Below are 19,517 nucleotides of genomic sequence, written 5' to 3'. Positions count from 1 at the left end.
AAATTGTTTTTATAAAGCATGTGCTAATACATCATAGATGACTTTTGGGTGCTCAGAACCTCAGTTGATGTGACATTTAGCCGGTTAGAGTCATTATTGAGCATGCCAAGTCCGAAGAAAAAGGCTAGTTTTGTTGGCAAGTGGTGTGGGCTAATGTTTCTCGCAAGGACCTGGCAGTTATGATCTAAAATCACTGTGTGGTCACTTGGTGCTTTGTGACTGCTGAAAAATGATGCCGTCCCATTAGCGCAACTGTCTCATGATACCCTTCCCATCCAAAACTGGATCGATGATATCAAAGCTCTCAATTGCTCCCTCTCCACCTCTAACTCTGTTAAATCCCTTGGCATTAGCATCAACCAGAATCTCAACCTCATCCCCCACATTAAAAATGCCGCTAAAAGTGCTCTTTTCACCCTTCTCCACCTCAAGAAAATCAAACCTTTCATTCCAGCTGATGATTTCAAAATCGTTGTCCAATCGCTTGTCCTCTCCAGGATTGACTATGGTAACGCCACCCTTGCCGGCACCCCTAATACCCATCTTGCACCGATTAAATCTGTCCTCAATCTAGCTGCCCAACTTATCTCCGACTGTAAAAGATTTGACCACATATCGCCTGTCCTCAAAAATCTTAATTGGCTCCCAATTGAAGGAAGATCCTCTTACAAGATGGCCTGTATCACCCACAAAGCTCTTCACCAAAACACCCCCGTCTACCTTGCAACAAAACTAGATAAAGCAGGCTGCACCAGGTCCCTGAAAAGCACTGACTCCCTTCTCCTGATCCCACCCAGACTTAAATGTCAAAAAACTCAATCCCGTGCATTCTCTGGTAATGCTCCTACCATTTGGAACTCACTCCCCAAAGACCTTCGCTGCAACCCCTCTTTCTCACTTTTCAAAAAAGAACTCAAACTACTTCTCCTCAACAAATATTGGGGTACCTAGCATCCACTCTTTCTACTCTTGTACCCCCACCTTGTCTGAATCCAACATTATCTTCCCTGTTAATTGTCTCGCCTATTTTTTATTTTTATCTGTCTCTCACTCCCCCCTTATCATATACTTGTTGCAATACTGTATATTGTTGCTAATTCTGCATATATTGCTATTTTATCTTATTGTGTCTAACTCTGTTGTAAAGCGCTCTGATACTCCAGGGTCCAGCAGCGCTATATAAAACCTTTGAAATAAATAAATAAATAAATAATGGATCACATCTGCAAACTTTGCAAGCCTTGGGTTTGTGGGCAAGACTTCCTATAACTGCGTGCTGAACGCGGAAGACTCCAAAACCATGCTGCTCTCATTGGCCTAAATCTCACTTTATATCTAGAACTCACAAACACTGACTGTACTTTGATGGGGTTAAGATTTTGACACTGCCTGTAGAATTCCTCCAGGGTGCTAGCCAGGAAATGACACCTGTGGAAGCACCTCCTGCAAAAACTGGGGAATTTTCCATTGCCACCCAATTAAATTCTGGATAATAGTGTAGTTTACAAGTGTTATAACTTGACTGTTAAAATACTAGTAGAAGAAAGGGTTGCTACTTGTGAATGGGGTAACTTTATTCGGCAAAAGGCGAGGAAGGGTAGACAGTGGCATATATGCTAATACACGGTATGGACAGAAGTACTGTCCTCTTCCACTTGTTGTGGCTGAGCATAAGAACCCAATCACTCTTGGGTTCTCCTTTCTGATCTGAATCTGCTTATGTTTTCTTGAATGTTCACCGATGCATCAATAAGGAAATACTCATCTCCCGCTTTCTTGGGTGAAACACAGTAATGTGAATGTAAAGGTGACCACTGCCCTTTCCTTGCTGTTTGTCCCGTGTGGGACGTGTGGTAATATTCTGTTTTTAATTTCTTTAATAAATAGTGCAGCGTCTCAAAGCTTTTCTTCCAAGCCTGACACCGCAGCTTCTGAATGATGGGATTGTCAGCCATGCTGCTTAGTCTTTGTTCCTCCTCCTGCCTCCTTCTTCCACCACCCTGCACTTCCTGTCTCTTCAACTCACTCCTTCCACTTATTTTTCTTCGCTGCGTTCTTCCGCTATCACACTTTTCCTATATTTTTCTTCCTCTTTCGTTCTCCCTTTCCTGTCTTTCTCCCAATAATGCTTTGAGTCAAAGTGTAATGATGAAAAATAGATCCTGTTCCCCAAAAATGCCAATGCCTACCCCCTGCAAACATGAACAAATTATTCCTTCAACTAATGCTCCCTCAGCAGCGCAGCTCAAAGTGTAGGTTTCCTGCTATCATCGAGTTCTTTTCCTAAACACTACATATGCATATATCGGTCTATTTGTATAATTTAGTGAGATCTGTGCACCCCCGCCCATTTGGGTTCCCGTGATATCTTCTGCATGTGCAAATTTGCAATGTGTGTAATCTTTCCAGGCCAGACGACAACATAATGAACATTGAGAGGGTTCCATTTCCTGTCATGCAGAACACGCCAGTAAAAAAGTTGAAGATCGGGATTGTCTGACATTTTTTTAATTACAGTATCTACAGGATGTGTCATTAGGACAGTGGGATCCAGGGTACCAGTGTTTAATTTCTAAAGAAATAAGAGCCAGGGTTCTAGTGTGGAGGCCTCTGCACCTTGAACAACCCATTGCCACTGTAGTCGTTGCCGATGACAGTACCTACACAAATACTAACCAGCACACTGCTACACGTCTGACAGTTCAGCATATTCCATCCCCCAAAGCCATAAAATGAGCTTGGGCGGCAGGTATTAGTTGTTTTTAATGCATACTGAATAAATAAACAATTGCTGTTTTGCGCATCTCTAGATTATACAAAGTGCAGGTACAGACAATTAAGTGCCGGTGCCAAGCACCTAAAACCACCGGCTAAAATTAAGCACTGCAGGGTGCACCTCACAAAATTAAGGGATGAGCATTGCAGACGTCCCTGAGTGTAAGGTGTCAATACCTCTTGGCACAGGAAGGATAGACAGGGACAGCTCAAGGAGGTAGCGCTCAGGGCACGGAGAGCGAAATTTGGTGAGGTAGAATGCTCTCGTTCTCTTCCATGAACGCTTATGAGGAGAAAAAGGCTGGTCATATATTATGAATGACTCTTGTGTTACTCCTGTGAGGTTTTCACTTTCATTTTCATTTTTTTTTATTCGTCATTGTATTGTGTTCCACCACATGGTTGGTGTTTGCTCTTTATATATCTATTAGCCAGTTGTTGATTTAGGATCGTGTTGGTCTTTATAATCTGGTAGAGATGTTGAAACCCTAAGTGAAATTAATTATGACTGTCGTTGCTGGGAATTAGATTTTTGTAGACAAAATAATTAACACCTATCTATGACCCTTCCATGCTGGTAAAAAACAAGATTGCTCGAAAAGATTAATAGTCCCAGGTTTTCGTGAAGTGCCTCTCGTGATTCTTTTTTATTTTGCCCTTTTTTAAAAACACTGATGTTAGCCCAGAAAGACCTTGCTAAAAGAAGTACAATCCAGTGGCTCACCCCGCTCTTCCACTTTCAGGGTGCAGCAGCCATTGGTCACACCAGATGCCCTATGACCTTTAACGTTATTTTTTTAAACCCATCCATCTTGAAAATTGAGTGCCTCTTTCCCCTTAGCATTATCTGGATTTAACCTTAGAGACACTTTACAACCAGCAAGATTTTGCAATAGCCATTTTGCTTTGGCTGAGCTTAATGTGTGCTGAAGGATGCAGGCGGGGGCACTGTCACTCAATTCTGGGCACCAGGACTTATTTTTCATCATTTGATTGTGGCTTAGAGCAAGAGAGAGAATGGCAGAAAAGTGAGAAAGGAGGAAGAAAAATACAAGCCAACAGTGACAAAGTGAAGAAGTTGTGAATAAAACCCTGCAAGAGTGAGATAAAGAAACAGGAAGTGTTGGTTGGTGGAAGAAAGAGGAATGAAGGACAATCAAGAGTATCCAACGTTGGTGTTCAGCATCAAAACAATCACAAGAGGATAGCATCCGGGACTCTTTGTCCCAGGCCCTGGTCATTTTGAGGCAGTGCTCGCGACGACTGTTGGCCGACTGGCGCACTTAACGGGTTAAAGTCAAATTAATGGTCGGACGGTGACTACAGGTGAGTTTCGACCTTGCGTGGACACAGTGTGGCCAGTGGTGAATGTGTCCAGAAGTCCAGCATGTGGAGCGCGTGATCACTCTATGTGTTAGGCCCTGATTGGCTATATGTGCCTAACTCATGTGGCATCTGACTTCATGGTGTTTTCCGAAGCACGCGTACCCACTTGGGTTACGTGTGCTTTATTGGAGGCAATCGCCCCTGACCAATGTGATATCGCTGCGCCATTCTGTGGGATTGATCAAGAATTTACTACCCGTGTGTTTGGCTGTCAGCAATGCATCACCCTTCCGGTGGCCCATCAATCAGGGATCTAAGACCAAGGTTGCAGGGCCTGCCTGACTACATACTTGCGTGTCGAAGGTAGATGTGGAGTTCAGGACTGGTGACTTTATTACTAAGGATGATAGTTCATTTTTAGGAATAAACGCATCAATATCCATAATAACAGTTTCACCAATATCACAGAAGTAAAAGAAGTGTCACTCATGATTAAATTCTAATGACATCATCAGAATTCACACCAAACTAACTTGCCACCTGTTAGCATGATTAATTCCAAACGCTTAGCTCCAAAAACTAACAATAGTTCCTAATAATACTTTTGTTTTTGTACAGTGCTTCATACTGCATGTCTTCCTTTTCTAAGCTCTATGAGTTACAGATGTTACAATTAGCCAGTTTAGGTACTCGGTTTACCTGTCTAAAAGGATGGAAGAGTGAGTCGGACTTGCTAGAATTCAAACTCATGACCTGGAGTTTATTGCAGATGCCAGCAGTGAGGATGAACTCTCACCATCTCGCTGGAAAGCTTTCATTTATAGGGTCAGTGTTTAGATTAGTTTCTATCCATACAGAGCTGCTTTTTTTTTTACATTTGTGCCAGGGTCTTTGTCAGGATATCGGGGTAGCTTAAACTACCCCTTGCCAGCAACGCAAATGACAATACCAATGCAACTACTAACCACCACACCCTACAAGTGTGACGATTCATACATACTATTCTAGACCCCCTAAGTCTTGAGCAGCAGGTATTAGTCATTTTTTAATGTATATTGTATTAATTTTAAACAACTGCTGTTGTTTTTATCTTTAATTTAGACAAACAGCGCCACTATGTGGCAGACTGACATAAGTGCTGGTGCTGAGTACCTGAAACCACTGGCTCAAACTAAGCACTGTATCCAGGCCTCAAGGGTTGAAATCGGTGGTTAGGGCTTAAATGATATCCCTAAGTAGAGAAGAGTTCTAGACAGTGCTGTAAATGGGCAAGTACTCTCAGAAACTCAGCACCTGCTCCTCTTTAATTTGTAGTGGATAGCACCAGCACTTTTCTGCACTGCTCCGATGCTTTTAATGGGAGACTACCAGCACTTCTGAGCAGCAAACAGGCACTCTGAGACAGGGAGTGCCAGCACTTTTATATTTCAATTTCAAGCTCTTGTTAGGGTTATTTCCGTCCAAGCTGTTATTGGTGAAGAAGAGGGCTTGGGTTGAAAAGTAGAAGCAAGTGGCAAATTTGTTCTAGTGAAGTTAACGGTGTCTATTTTATTTAAAATGGAGCTTGTATAATATAAACTTTATTTGAAAACCTTAAGTGTTGGATGCAAAACTAGCCTGTTCATCGCTTGTGTTTTTTGTTTTTTTTACAGTTCGAGGGCTGCTACAAGGCCTACTCTAGGTTGGAGAACTTGAAAACGCATTTGAGGTCTCATACGGGTGAAAAGCCATACGTGTGTGAGCACGAGACCTGCAACAAGGCTTTCTCCAACGCCTCCGATCGGGCCAAGCACCAGAACCGGACTCACTCCAACGAGGTACGTTGTGGTAACAGCTTAGATTTTACAAGCCCCGTAGACTAGACCAGCGAGAATAAGGCGGTCGGGTACTGTTTGTTTTGTGGAAAAGCCAGACCACATTAGCTTTGCATCTGTAGCAAGGCTTTTATTTAAAGAAAACAAGTGAAAAAAAAACCAGATGAAGCAGTGGGAACAGTAGCCCAACTCTCTGTGTGGTGCATGTGTGTGTGTGTGTGTGTGTGCGTTTTGCTCATGCACAATTTGGCTTTGTAAATTGCAGCCTGGGAGGGTTGGTTCACAGAGGTTCCACATTAAAGCAATATGGAGGGCTCTATTCCTGCAGTGCATGAAAGAGAATCACTCAGTCATCACATACAAAGTAACTAGCCCACTGTGCGTAAGTGAGACACCCCTCAAGAGCGACATCAAATCACTGTTGCAAGCCTTCCAGGTCACATTGAAGAATGCCGCTTTATCATCCCTTTTGCCTTACGAGTCCCATCTATGTGGAAAGTGTGCATTGCAAGTCACAATGACAAGTGCGACTTGCAATTCCCTTTGTTCAGTACTTTTTACTTTTATTTACCTCGCACAGCCTGCCATTTTGTGTTGCAAAGGCTGTGTGAGGGAAAAGACGGTTCCATACATCGGTTGACACCCAAACTGTGTCATCCTGGGCAGGCCACTTAATTCTCTGCTCAGTTACATCATTTACTGAAATTGGGAGCATTTGTGAAAAAGCTGAGCGCCTGTCCTCTGCCTCTGTGGTGTGTAAACATTTGGAACTTGTTGTTCTCCCTGTAATGGAGTTGGAACTGATCATTCATTTGACAGAGTACGTAATTTTTTCTCTACAGCTGCTCCTCTCTATATCACATGTCCAACATTCTCAACAACTGGTACTCCCATTGCTTGGACCATCGTATAGCTTCTACACCCCTTAATCTCTAGTCTTGGCTGTTATTCGCCTGTCACCTCATGTGTCCCTTGAAATCATGAATATAGACAGTAATTTATTTTAATTTAATTGATTGCATGTGCTATATCTTTGTTTATGTGGTAGGCTCTGGAGCACCTATTATTTATGTATGTCATAGTAATTACAACTAAATGTGTCTTGGCTTCTTTGACAGAAACCATACGTGTGCAAAATCCCCGGATGCACGAAGAGGTATACGGACCCCAGCTCTCTCAGGAAACACGTCAAGACCGTCCACGGACCCGAAGCGCACGTCACAAAAAAACAGCGAAACGAAGGACACCCGCGCACAAACCCACCAAAGGAAAATGGGGACAACGAGGCAAGTGCCAAGCATAGTGGCAAACTTTCTGGGGAGGACCATGACACCCACAGCACGAGCAGCAGCCTGGAAGACTGTTTCCAGGTCAAGACAATAAAAACTGAGAACACCATGGTAAGATTAACTAGCGAACAGTCCTATAATGCAATACAAACTACCAGTACTGTATTTCGAAATCAGTTAATAGAGTTTTATTGAGCCATTAGCACATGGTGATAGTAGGTGTTACTGTTCCTCCTTACAGGGAATACTTGTAATGATATAATTGTGACAGATCCACTGAAGAGGTTGAATGGAGGATTCATAGTAGGCACAAGATTTATATTGCTGGCAACTGTTTTTTAGGCCTCGTCTACAAACAACATTTAGCTGGTTGTTTTTAAGGCATCTTGTGTGTTATAGCATCTGATAGAGGCATCTAGCGGCAGATTCCATTCCAGGCTGGATCTGGAAAAAAAATTCATAACAGTACCCGTGCGCGCACCGATAGGTGTCATCGACCGACTCCACGTGACTTCGTCGGCATCAGGTTTGTCATCGTCTGTGTCGTATATAGGTCCCACCGCGGCAGGCTGACGTCAGTTCATTTCTTTCTGCTCCAGCCAGCGCAGATCCGTTGAAGACAGTTACCCCCTGTCACTTTTTGACAGACTTTTTGTCGACTCCTTTTGGAATGTAAAAGCCGTAAAATGTTCCCTCTTTTCAATATGTCCACACGACACGTGATTTATAATGAGGATGGAATATTATAGTTTTTCCCTCTTCTGCCTTGGTTTAGTCCTGAACTTAAGGCTGTGTGCTATCACTGCTAGTTGCTGTGTGGATAAATGAGTCCCGATTTTGGTACAGTGAACCTGTGCTGTTATGTGTGGTGTAGACAAAAAGCCCTTGATGAGGAGAATATGCTTTGGTTGTTTCTGGGTTGTGGTTGTTATGTGGAAGTATCAATTGGTCAGATGAGAAATGAGCTGTGTCGTACGTTCTGGCATCTTGCTCATGATTTTGCCTTGAGGGTAGTGGACGGTCTTTTTGAGCATCCCGTGAGTCTGAGCCTGACTTTGATGTTGTTACTTATGTTCCTTCAATAGGCGCCTTTCTGTCTGAGATAGTAGTAGGTGGCTCTTGCCTTGTATTAGTGCTTGCCAGATGCTTCCCCTGAATGGAGGGGTTTAAAAAAGAGATACTGCCAGACGATTGCCCTAATAATTCGTTGTCATCCTCTTGATTATTGCTAGCGCTGTCTGGGGGGCAAGAACTCCTTTGCTGCGGCTTTGGGGAATTGGGTCTTTTGGTCAAGACCTTCATGCATTTTGCCAGTGCTGGATCTACTGAGTCTAATGTTTCATCGCTTATTAGATCAATTGTGGCTGAGCCAGGTTGGAGATGGGTGGCCGAATATTGGACCTGGACTGTTGGTTTCTTGTTCTTACCTTTCCTTTTTTGCTTGCTTTGGTAAATCATTTTTGTTTAATGATCCGGTTTTAATGCCTTGTGAGGGACTGCTTTCTCCTGATAAAAATTTGCTGCTTGATGGTATCGGCCCTTTTAGTTGTGGGCCCAGTGCTGTCTCGTCTGCTGTCAAGTTGTCGTTACTATCAGTGTTCTGCGTTATAACTGTTAGTTTCAGGGCGGTCAGCAGATCACCCAATAGTGTTGGGAGCATTTGTAATGTATCCACTATTGGGGCGCAAGAACATTCTTGTTGCACAGGCTGTATTTTAGAGGTTCACTTCCTGCCCTTTCTTTATTAAGCCGTTCAAGTCACCCAACTTCCTGTCAATCCCTGAAGTGAAGTCAGCTAGAGTTTGTAGAACTGTGAGCTGAAGGTCCAGTTTGTGAGATTGATATTGCAAAGCTGCAGTTGAATATTGCATTGTACTTAGTAACGATTCCCAAATTAGAATTTTGTTATTGTGACTAATGTTGCTTCTTCCTGTCTGTGCAATTTTTGGAAGATGAGCGACTACTTCCTCCCATTCTTGGGAAGCTAAGAAGGACATGTCACCATTGAAAGCAGACTGATCTTCATTTGGGGGCAGCTGTCCCTGCACTTAATGTGATGTTTCATTAGGTTTGCCAGATGCCGACGAGCTGCCATAGGCAATATTTCATCCGAACTGATGGATGATGAGGGTTGTTGGAGAGAGTTATTTAGTTGTAATGCCGGTTCCCTTGGTTTATGCTCCTGCAACTGGTCTATCGCCAGTGAAAGGCATTGATGAAGCTTTAGGGCAAGCGCCCTCGCCTAGAGTAGTCTCGGGAATATAAGGGGAGGGGTGAGGGTTCTGAGGGTCTGAACCTGATGTTGGTCTCCTTTGCTGGTCAGGTATTGAAGTTACTGACTCTATTGGATCCTCGGATGCTGGCCTGAGTAGTTGAGAATGCAAGCTAGTACTTTGAGCGTTGCATAAACTAACCGATGGATTATTTTGTAAGGAGGTTGCATGCTCATTGTTGTTGTCCTTCTGGTATGCAAATTGGTGTTACAATTGGTTACAATCATACTCCTTATTTGTACATGGTGCATTTGATTCTTCGGCTGCTTTCCTTACGTCGTAGTTCCCCCTAATTTTGTGTTGATGACTTACTTGAAGTCTGCCATTAGGATGAACTTGTACATCGGTTTCCTTCGCTGCCAGTGAATATAATTTTTGGTCGAGGCTGTGTGGAGCTAGGAGTAGAAGAGGAGATTGCAACCCTTTTATTGTGGAACTTTTTGAGAATATTACTGTTCCGGGATCTTTCAGGAAGGAAAACTTTGTGTATATTTTAGGCTGAAAGAAACAAGGGTTCCTCCTTGGGGGTGTACCCTCTGCCCTTGTTAGATCCTGTTCTTCCAGACCCAGCCTTGTGCTGACTACGTTGCCCCTTGCTGCTGCATTACTGCCTTCCAAGGGTAAGAAGACATTGTTGTTAGCTTCATTAGGATGCAAACTGCTCTGAGAACTGAGAGTTGTATTGGCCGTCAAGTTATTTTGCGTGTCATCAAACTTTTCACGTTTTATCTTGTGACTATCAGGGCGAAGATCCAGTGGGCTAGTGTTTCTTGGACCTCTCCTGCCCTCATTCTTCCGTTTGGTTGCTTTAGATTGTGACTGTGGTTTTAGTTTTGTTGGGGCTTTTCTTACTCTGCCCGATCTCATGGCTCACAGCACTGATGTCCGACTCGTCAGTTGGTTTATCTGTGTGGACTGTATGAGGCTGTATGAGGCTGTAAGAGGCTATGGGCTGAGGGCTGAGCACTGTGACGGCTCAGTTGTGCCTAACTGGGCCCCCTTTAACTTTCCAAGTGGGGGCTGTGGTGGCAAAACTACCGGAACTACTAGAGTTCAACAAATGCAGATGGTAGTGCAACAAGTTTAGAGCAAGTTCTAGACCGAGTTCATGTTAGAACAACCCTGGTCTATCCGTCCACCCTGGATCCCTGACTCTACCCGCCTTAAGAGCTAAGGTGGCGGATGGAGCTGACAGTTGTAGCTTGACTCGACAGATGAAGATAATTAAAGGTGTTGACATTATTTCTTTAAGGCTGTGAAATCCTGCGGAGGAACAGTGGTAGTAGTAGTAGTGGAGCTGCAAGGAAATCGCTTAGGCCCCCTGCTGTTACTCCAGAAGCTCCAGGATGGCGGGCTGGTCTGATCGAGGAAAATGCAGGTAACAAGAAAGGGAAAAAGGCAGCGGCGAAGCCAGCGGGTCTCACGAGGCCGGATCGCAGGCTGCACCTGATCTAATCAGGCCGCCTGCGCGATACCGCCTAGGGCCACTCTCACTTCTTGCGCCGTGCTAAAGGCAGCTGTGCTTGCCAAAACCCTTTCCACTCGGGTGCCTGCAATGACCCTCTCGTCCAAATCTGCACCGGTAGTCGGGACTGTTAGGGCGGTCAAGGAGATTGATGTCGAGAGCTATTACTGTTGCAGGGTGATTGATACGGAGCCTTTACTGGCGTGGGCTCCCACTCATTCCCTCACCTTTTGCTCACACTTCGGCCCGGCTCCTCTTGGCTCATTCTCGCTCTTCGTGCCGCCGCTCCCTGCGTCACACAGTGCACCTGCTATGCGCTACCCGTACAGGGTACACTGGCAGACCCAAAAGTCCTGAAAGTCCCACCAGAACAAATTCTAGGAGCCCACAAGCTACAAGGGCTACGGGGCCGGGAGGGCTCAATGGAGCTCAGCAGTGCCTTGAAGGGCTCGGCAGGGTCAAACAGCGTGAAAGCAGCAAGGAGCGGCGCAACGTCTTCCACCTCCTCTCACTTGCTCAGAGCGCAGCATCTGGCAGCGATTGCGAAAACCTGGACTGGATTGGAAATTCCACGGAACTGCAGAGGTAGGAAGACACAAAGTCATCAATGCATTTTGTTCCCCGGACTGGGAATCCAAAAGGCTGGATAGCTTTGGTAAGAAAATCTTTTCTTCTTCCAGCCTAGCATTGCAGTCGGTATACACCGCTTGACTCTTGGGCCATTACACTCATTCTCTATGGGATACAGTTGCGCAAGTGCTGCCCAGAGTCTCGGAGGAGGACTGAGCTCTTCTCTTCCAAGCCATTAGAGATGGGAGAGATGCAGCTAAGTTTGCCATACCATGTGGCTTAGATACGACAGACTTGCTAGGCAGAGCGATTTCCTTGACTGTGGCCGTTATGCAGCACTCCTGGCTGAGGACATCTGGCTTTTCGGGGGATGCCAGGCTAATCTTATTGCTCCCATTTCTTTGTAGACAAAGTGGACGCAGCGCTTAAGCGTTTTAAGGACTCGCAGGCTACGGTAAAGTTCTAGGCCTCTCCACATCATCCCAGCCTGGCTCTGCTTTTTTCCCCTTTCGTGACTACGGAAGGGGCTTCGAACCGCACCAGCCTTATTCCAGCCAGAGGACCCCACAAGGCCAGCAACCTCTTCGGGCCGCGGACACTGTTCACCCTGACCCCGTGGAAAGGGTGACCAGAAGTCCGGTCAAGCCACAGCCCCCTCCTCCACCACAAAACCCACCTAGTCTGATCCTTCTGAATCATGGATGCCCAGTTGGTGGCAGGATACACCAACACCTTCACCACTGGAGAGCTATCACCTGACCAAGTGGGTGCTGCAAATAGTCTGCGGTACAAAAGGGGGTGGTGATGGACGGAGCATCTGAATCAATCAAACACTCACACCCAGTCAAAAGATCTGGGTTTAATCCATCACCGTTCTTTAGCCCACTCTGCCACCCCAGTTCAGACATGGCTATATGCAAATCAGTCTGACCCTGTGCCTCATGGGAACAGTCCAGCCCGAACTGCCAAGCCATGTCTTCCCTGGACCGGAAACAAGCTACCGAGGACCGGTTTCTGGTATTCCAGCCGTCTTCAGCCCGGCTTGCTTGAATCCAGTGGCAAAGTGAGCAAGGGACTCACGTCTGAGCATACCTTGCCACACTTATGGCGGCCAAAAGCGGTACAAAAGGGGGTGGTGATGTCTGAAGGCGCTACTCCCTCCCCTTCAAGACTAATCCCCCCTCCATGCCTCCAACTTACGAATGGCTGACGGAGGATCAGCTTGCCTTACTCTGTGAGGAAGTCAAGACTCTCTTGGCAAAGGGAGCCATAGAAAGGGTCCCCAAGCCAGAAATAGGCTGTGATTTATATTCCCGCTATTTTCTGGTTCCAAAGAAGGATGGAGACCTTCATCCTTTTGTAGACCACAGGGCCCTCAACTGCTTCTTCAAAAAGGAGAATAAGGTGCTCACCCTTGCTCCGGTACTGTCTGCTCCTGACCCGGGAGACTGGATGGTAGTGTTGGACTTGCAGGGTGTTTATTTCTGCATCACCGTCCTGCCTGCCCATCGTCGCCACCTGCGGTTTACAGTGGGTCAAATGCACTTTAAGTTTGCCGTGCTCCCCTTTGGCCTCACCAGTGCCTCACGGGTGTTCGCCAAGGTGATGATGGTGGTCGCAGCCCGTCCGCGGAGGTCAGGGGTTCCAGTCTTCCCCTTTCTCCACAGCTGGTCGCTGAAAGCAGGCTCGTCCCAAGCAGTTGTTTCCCACCTCCCGACTATGGCAAACATCCTGCATTCGCTATGGTTCACTATCAACGTGCCAAAGTCACACCTGACTCCCTCTCAGATGCACCCTTTCATCAGAGCAGTTCTGGACACAGTGCAGTTTCGAGCCTATCCTCCCGAATGGAGAGTCCAGGATATTCACGCTATGATACCGATGTTTGTACCTCATTTCTGGATTTCGGTGAGAAATACTCTGAGGCTGTTGGACCTCATGACCTCCTGCATCCTGCTAATGGACCATGCCAGCTGGCACATCCGGCCTCTGTAGTGGAACTTGAAGTTTCAATGGGACCAGCATCGGGGAAATCTCACTGATCTGGTTCAGATATCGGAGGGCACCGCAAACCACCTGTGGTGGTGGCTGACAAACCGCAATTGGGTCATGGGCAGACCCCTCTACTTTCCCCACCCAGATGCTACAGTAGTGACGGATGCATCCCTTCTGGGATGGGACGGCCATCTGGGAAAAGTGTAGCTCAGAGGACTCTGGTCTCTGGCGGACGCCAAGCTCCATATCAACTTGCTGGAGCTTTGAGCGAACCGGTTGGCACTGAAAGCCTTTTTACCAATCCTCAAAGGAAGGCTAGTTTAAGTGTTCACGGAAAACACTAATGCCATGTAGTACTGCAACAAACAGGGTGGAGTGGGGTTGTGCACTCTTTGTCAAAAGGCCCTGCATCTCTGGACTTGAGTGGAGCAACAGGGCATTTCCCTGCTGGTTCAACATCTGGCCGGTTCTCTGAACGCCAGAGTGGACAAGCTCAGCCCCTGTTGCCTTGTAGATTATGAGTGGCGTCTTCATCCTGAGGTGGTGCACAATCTCTTTCAATAGTGGAAAGAGCCTTGGTTAGATCTATTTGTCTCCAAAGAGAATGCGCAATGTCAGCTGTTTTGCACCTTGGAATTTCCAAGGCGGCACTCACTCTGCAACGCTTTTTGTCGCTAGTGGAGCACATGCCTCCTATATGCCTTTCCGCCCATTCCACTTTTGCCCAGAGTGCTCAAGGAGCGACCGGGGCCTAGTCATCCTTGTGGCTCCGGCCTGGGCATGGAGATTCTGGTATCTCGGACTTCTGCAGATAAGCATCGATCCTCCGGTCAGGCTGCCTCCTCTGGAGGATCTTGTGCAACAAGGAAGGGTCACCACCCGAACCTGTCCACTCTCTATCTCCTTGCTTGAAGATTGAGCAGTAACAGCTGACAAGTTTTGACCTTCCTACCAAGATTTTTGAAGGGGCTTCCCCATATGTTCCCCCTTTGTCTTTTATTATGCCCCAATGGGACCTTACCTGACCGTCTTTTTAGACAAAATAGTCCTCCGCACTAGGGCATCTTTTCTGCCAAAGGTAGTAACCACCTTTCCATCTGGCCCAATCTGTTACTCTGCCTACTTTCTATGTGCCTCCACATCCTTCCAAGGAAGAAGAACATCTCGACCGTCTGGACCCAAAAAGAGTGTTATCATTCAACCTTGATCGTAAAAAAGAGTTCTGGGTGGACGACCAACTCATCCTTGGGTATGTTATAGCAAAGAAGGGGCTGCTAAACCTTAGTTCATCTGCCCTGCCGCATCATGTTCTATTTGGACAGCCCATCAGCTGAACATTGTTGTTGAGTTACTACTACCTAAATAAGATGCTTTCACTCAGTTTTTATATATTTTTTGTAATTTACTGCACCAAGATGGGCATTCTCCATCTTGGATTGATTAATTAAATAGAAACAAGTATCGCCACCGTAGCATCTTAACATATAGGTGCCCATGTGTGTTGATGCATGTGTTCATATGTCATAATGATGGGGCTGCCATAGTGCCATGTCACCTATGTATGCTTGCGTGAAGTTGCATATGCGCATACATCATAGAGGGTTATTTTTGCCTTTGCCAATACTTATTCCACGTGAAAACAGAGCAATGAGAGCACAGAAACATTAATTCTATTAGAACGTCTTTCAAAGAATAACTATTCCAAGAACATGTATAAAATTATGTTTTTGCCACATGATTTTTTTCTAGATTCACATGTTTGTTATCTCGCCATCTAGTGGTTGGGTCTGGAATTGTCATTTTTTCATCTCAAGTAGAGCCTAGGCAGTTTGTGCTGGATCTTTGAGACATGTTGTATACACTTTGTGGACTTAAGAGCCCACCCATCACTTTTTATTTTTGAGTTTGAATCCCCTTTAAAAAGGCTTGCTTGCTAGTGGTTAATAATTCCTCTTTGTCCCTCCTTATTGGTATTTATTTCCTGCCATGGAGCAGGGCCTAACTACTGGTATCTTTCCACTTTGGTTATCTGGTCGTTCCTGAGACTATTTTTTTCCTTCCTTCTCGTCTTTGTTGAAACTTCCATTTCAGTAGGTTCCTCATGGTAGCTTAAAAGCATTGCAAATCTCCTTTGTATTTATTTTTTTGTTATGTCGTAATGTGAGCATGTTTCGTTCCTTATCCTTTGAAGCACCGAGTGGTGTGGGGGCTCTGTGTGCCCGCTGATGCCCTGTGCTTCTATGGGTCGAGGTGGCAGTGGGACGGGGCTTCTCCCCAGGCCTCCTACAGGTGCATCTGCTTCCTGACTGCAGCGCTATGAACTCGTGGCCGCTCACGTTTACTTAAGCCCCAAGTTCTAATTTTAGTATATGTGCTACCGAAGCGAGTACAAACCTGAAGCCGATCGAGCTGATGAATAAAGTCTACTCTTCATAATATTTCAATGTAAGGGTGCCTTTTTAAAGTAGACTTTTCAACTGTGAGTTCATCTATGGCTACTGTTTCCTATGTAGTCCTCGATGTATAGTGAATTATTCGCACTTTAACAAAAAAACTTTGCAACAACATTGCCTTTCATTCTATTGAAAACACGGAGCATCATGGATAGGCAAATATTGTCAATGATGATGTCATGACAGGACTCTCTCTTCCTTATTGTAAGCGAAACTCATACTCTTGCAAGACCTAGAGCTAGGACCATGGCAGAGGTGCAGTTCAGTGCACTTAGAAATGACGGCCATGTTGGAAAGGCGATTTGTCCAAGTCAAACAAGCACACAAATCTAATGAGAGTAATGGAATTACTAATACGAGGATTCACAATCTCTTTATTGAAGTAGTCAGATTTGTTTTTGCGTTTGTTTAATTTACTGCAAACTAAACAAGCTAAAACAAAAGTTAAATATATGCATTTATCGTGCTCTTTTCTACAGGATGATTACCTATCATTGTCAAACGTCGCACAGCTGAAAACGTTTCGATTTTAAGCAGTAAACGCCCAAAAGATCACCCAGGTTGTTCATTTTAATGGATTTGTTTATTCTGGACCAAGAAAGCAAAGGAAAGAGCCCAAGAAGAGTTATTCAAGTAAAAGTTCTGCATCACCTTGCGGTGTTTAAGTCCACACAGTACCCTTAAATTGCATGTTTTATTGCCCTTACTGTTATTGCTCTCCGATCTTGAAAGACACACTTGTTGGCGTTCCTGTTGGGGGGCTTAATTGATGCGTGAAAACTTTTCATTTCCCATCTGATTTCTTCTCTTTCGTTTGTATGACTTGGTGCTGCATCCGTTACCGGCTTCTGTGATATGATCTAATTAGTGCAGCTTTTGCTAACGAGCAATTAGAATTTGCCTTATATTCATACTGATCATGGGATGACAATGGGATTACTGTCTCTGTACGATGGCTAAATAACCGGGGGGTTTGTGTGCCGAGACAGTGAAGTCCATTTTCATCCCATGAGCTCTACGACTATAAGACGAATTCTAATTGCTCGTTATTCAGGATCAAGACCAAGAATACCGTTTTTTTCTGTTCATCACTGTGCAAATTGTTAAAAGATTCCCATATTACATTTGCAAAAGTATATATCATTTGGCCCTGATCAAGCAACATGCTGTTGTGAAACACGTGTTGGCCTTCGGAGAAAATCTGAAATCCATAAACTCTTTTTTTAATTACATCTCAGTTCTATGGTTAAAGGAATGCTTGGTTCACTAAACTAAACGCATTTCAGTGTGATGGGCCGCAGCACTGCACTGAAATGCAATGTCTGCATTATAGTGCCTCCTCAGCTGTGAAGCTGGAGTGCTGCTATAATGCACCATACTGAGAAAGCTGCAGTGGCAGCGTGCAGAGCGTTCTGCTCCCGGCAGCTTCGGGGCTGGCTCATCTGCACGATGCTCTACCAGCCTCTAGTTCTCTGCTACAATGTAACCAGTACACGCAACCGACACCACGTGGCGTTTTACATTCAGTGACTGGCGTGAGGATTCACTGCCGAACCAGCCCAATGGCTTTTTCCCAGACACTGAGTTTGTCAGAACCAATTGCTCGCAGCGCAAAAGGGGGGCATTTTATGAAGTTTAAGTGGGCAAAAGCACCGCAGCGGTATGTGAGTCCACAACCAGACCCGTTCCCACCAGTGGCTGACTTGTGAAGTACCTTTTGCTTGCAACAAGGAAGAGACGCTCACACAGTGGCGGTATTAATTGATCAAATGCTCGACCAGACATACCCGACCCTACCTGGCACCAAGGCTGAGGGTGAACCACGGTAGTGGTTGTCCTCAATCCAGAGCACTGTCACCAGTCCAGTGTGTGTGACAGAGTCATGCGGCATGGCGTTGGTTGCAGCGGGAGTCCACGATTGCGGGCCGGCCACGAGGCCCACCTGTTGCCGCGGCACCGGCTCGCCTCGCCTCGCAAAGAAGTGAGTTACTGTGCCTGAGTAACAGAGTCGGCATTCTCCTAGTTGCACTTCACTTGCTATGCTAATACAAGTGTGTGTCCCAGTCATCATAAGTGGCCTGCGGCCATGTTACAGAGAACAGTGCAATCACGCAGTCGGTCTGCTCAGCAGTTTTCACTAAATTGTTTTGGGTCGGGATGCCTTAGAGCCACTGACTGGTGCCACTGAACTCACAGGTAGCGGACAGCGAGCGGACGCTGTCTGGACCGTCAGATGCTCAGCTACTAATGATTTTTTATTAGTGTGAGCTAAAAGTCTTTATGAAATAATACAATCTCTGATATTTATATGTTTCCCATTGCATGATTTTGCTCGCGAGAAATTGTTACTCATAGTTGTAGAAATGGCTCTCATAATGACGCTGAAACTATGAAAATGTCACACATAGCAATCTGAAACCTTGACAGCTATGTAATAGAGACCTTTTTTGGAGTAAAAATTGTGATTGTTTACAAATTTAGCGCCATTTGTCTTATGTAAACTATTGACTTAAATCTGTGACTTAATCTATTTGCTTTATAACGTTTTTTAACAGGCAGCAAAAAATGATGGTACTATTGAATTTATCGTTTTTCATGAATACATACCCTTGGCAGCACAGTAAAACTTTGCATGCACTTATGCATCCCTTGTACACTTTGTACTAACCTTTCCTGTCCTGTTCAGTTTTTCTACATTTTACTAACCACTTTACTGTGTTTACTCTTCCTTTCACTTTACTGTACTTTGCTACGGACAGTCGGTACTAAGGTGAGCAAAACATTATTGCTTTGACACTATAAACTACTGGGCAGATTTAGGTGTAAAATGGTGCTCAGCTGTAAAGAGCTTTCTCATAAAGCACAAAAATGTCATGTTTATTTATATATATAAATGTTATGTAATCTGTGAACAGGTTGCAAATGCCAGTTTCTAGCCTTGCATTTTGGTCAAATTGCGTGTTAGGGTGGACAAAGCACTCCCTGGAGAATGGCATGGTACCACTTTCCCAGTGGAAAACCATCAGTTGTTGGGGCCTGTGAACTCTGCTCTGTTAATCTAGTAAACTTATTTGTGCTTATGGCTAGTGCTGCCATTGTAGGCAACTGCTTTTCAGCACCCCTACAGATTGCCACAAGGGAATGATAGAGAGTAACAAATGGCCTAAAAATGGACTTGCTAACAGGGGAAAGAGGACACCCGAAGAGCAAAATATCCTTCCGCCTGGAGTAGGTTCTGCTGATAAAAAGCTTCATTAAAACAAACAGTGGGAGTTAAGATGTTGAAATATTGCTCCTGTCTTCATACTATATATTCTTCAATTCACTCTTCAGCCTGTTAGCTTCTTTTTTTATATCAAAATAGAAAAATCAATGCCTATAACGCAAATAGCTATTTCCAAGTGATTATTCTACTTTTAAATAACCCCTCTCATGTTGAAACATTTCTGAAGCCAATGTCATATTTGGGACAGTAATAGATCTAGGACGGGAGTGAGGTGTCCACCCTACACGTGAACATGCTCAAAGTATCACTAATAAACTTCCCCAATCGCTTT

The 19,517-nt window shown here is 45.0% G+C and overlaps 1 protein-coding gene across 1 annotated transcript in view; it reads left to right on the top strand.

Annotated features, from left to right (window-relative positions):
• Positions 1–19,517, top strand: part of GLI2 (GLI family zinc finger 2) — a 241,577-nt gene that overhangs the window by 205,882 nt on the left and 16,178 nt on the right. The window contains exons 10-11 of the mRNA XM_078682070.1: positions 5,754–5,918; positions 7,034–7,315. Of these exons, the coding sequence (XP_078538196.1) occupies positions 5,754–5,918; positions 7,034–7,315 (447 nt within the window). The remainder of the gene's footprint in view (positions 1–5,753; positions 5,919–7,033; positions 7,316–19,517) is intronic.

This window comes from Lissotriton helveticus, chromosome 3_1 (genome assembly GCF_964261635.1).
Source record: "Lissotriton helveticus chromosome 3_1, aLisHel1.1, whole genome shotgun sequence".
In the NCBI taxonomy this organism is placed as follows: Eukaryota; Metazoa; Chordata; class Amphibia; order Caudata; family Salamandridae; genus Lissotriton; species Lissotriton helveticus.
The sequence above is the reverse complement of the archived record's forward strand: the minus strand, read 5'-3'. Positions and strand labels throughout refer to the sequence as shown.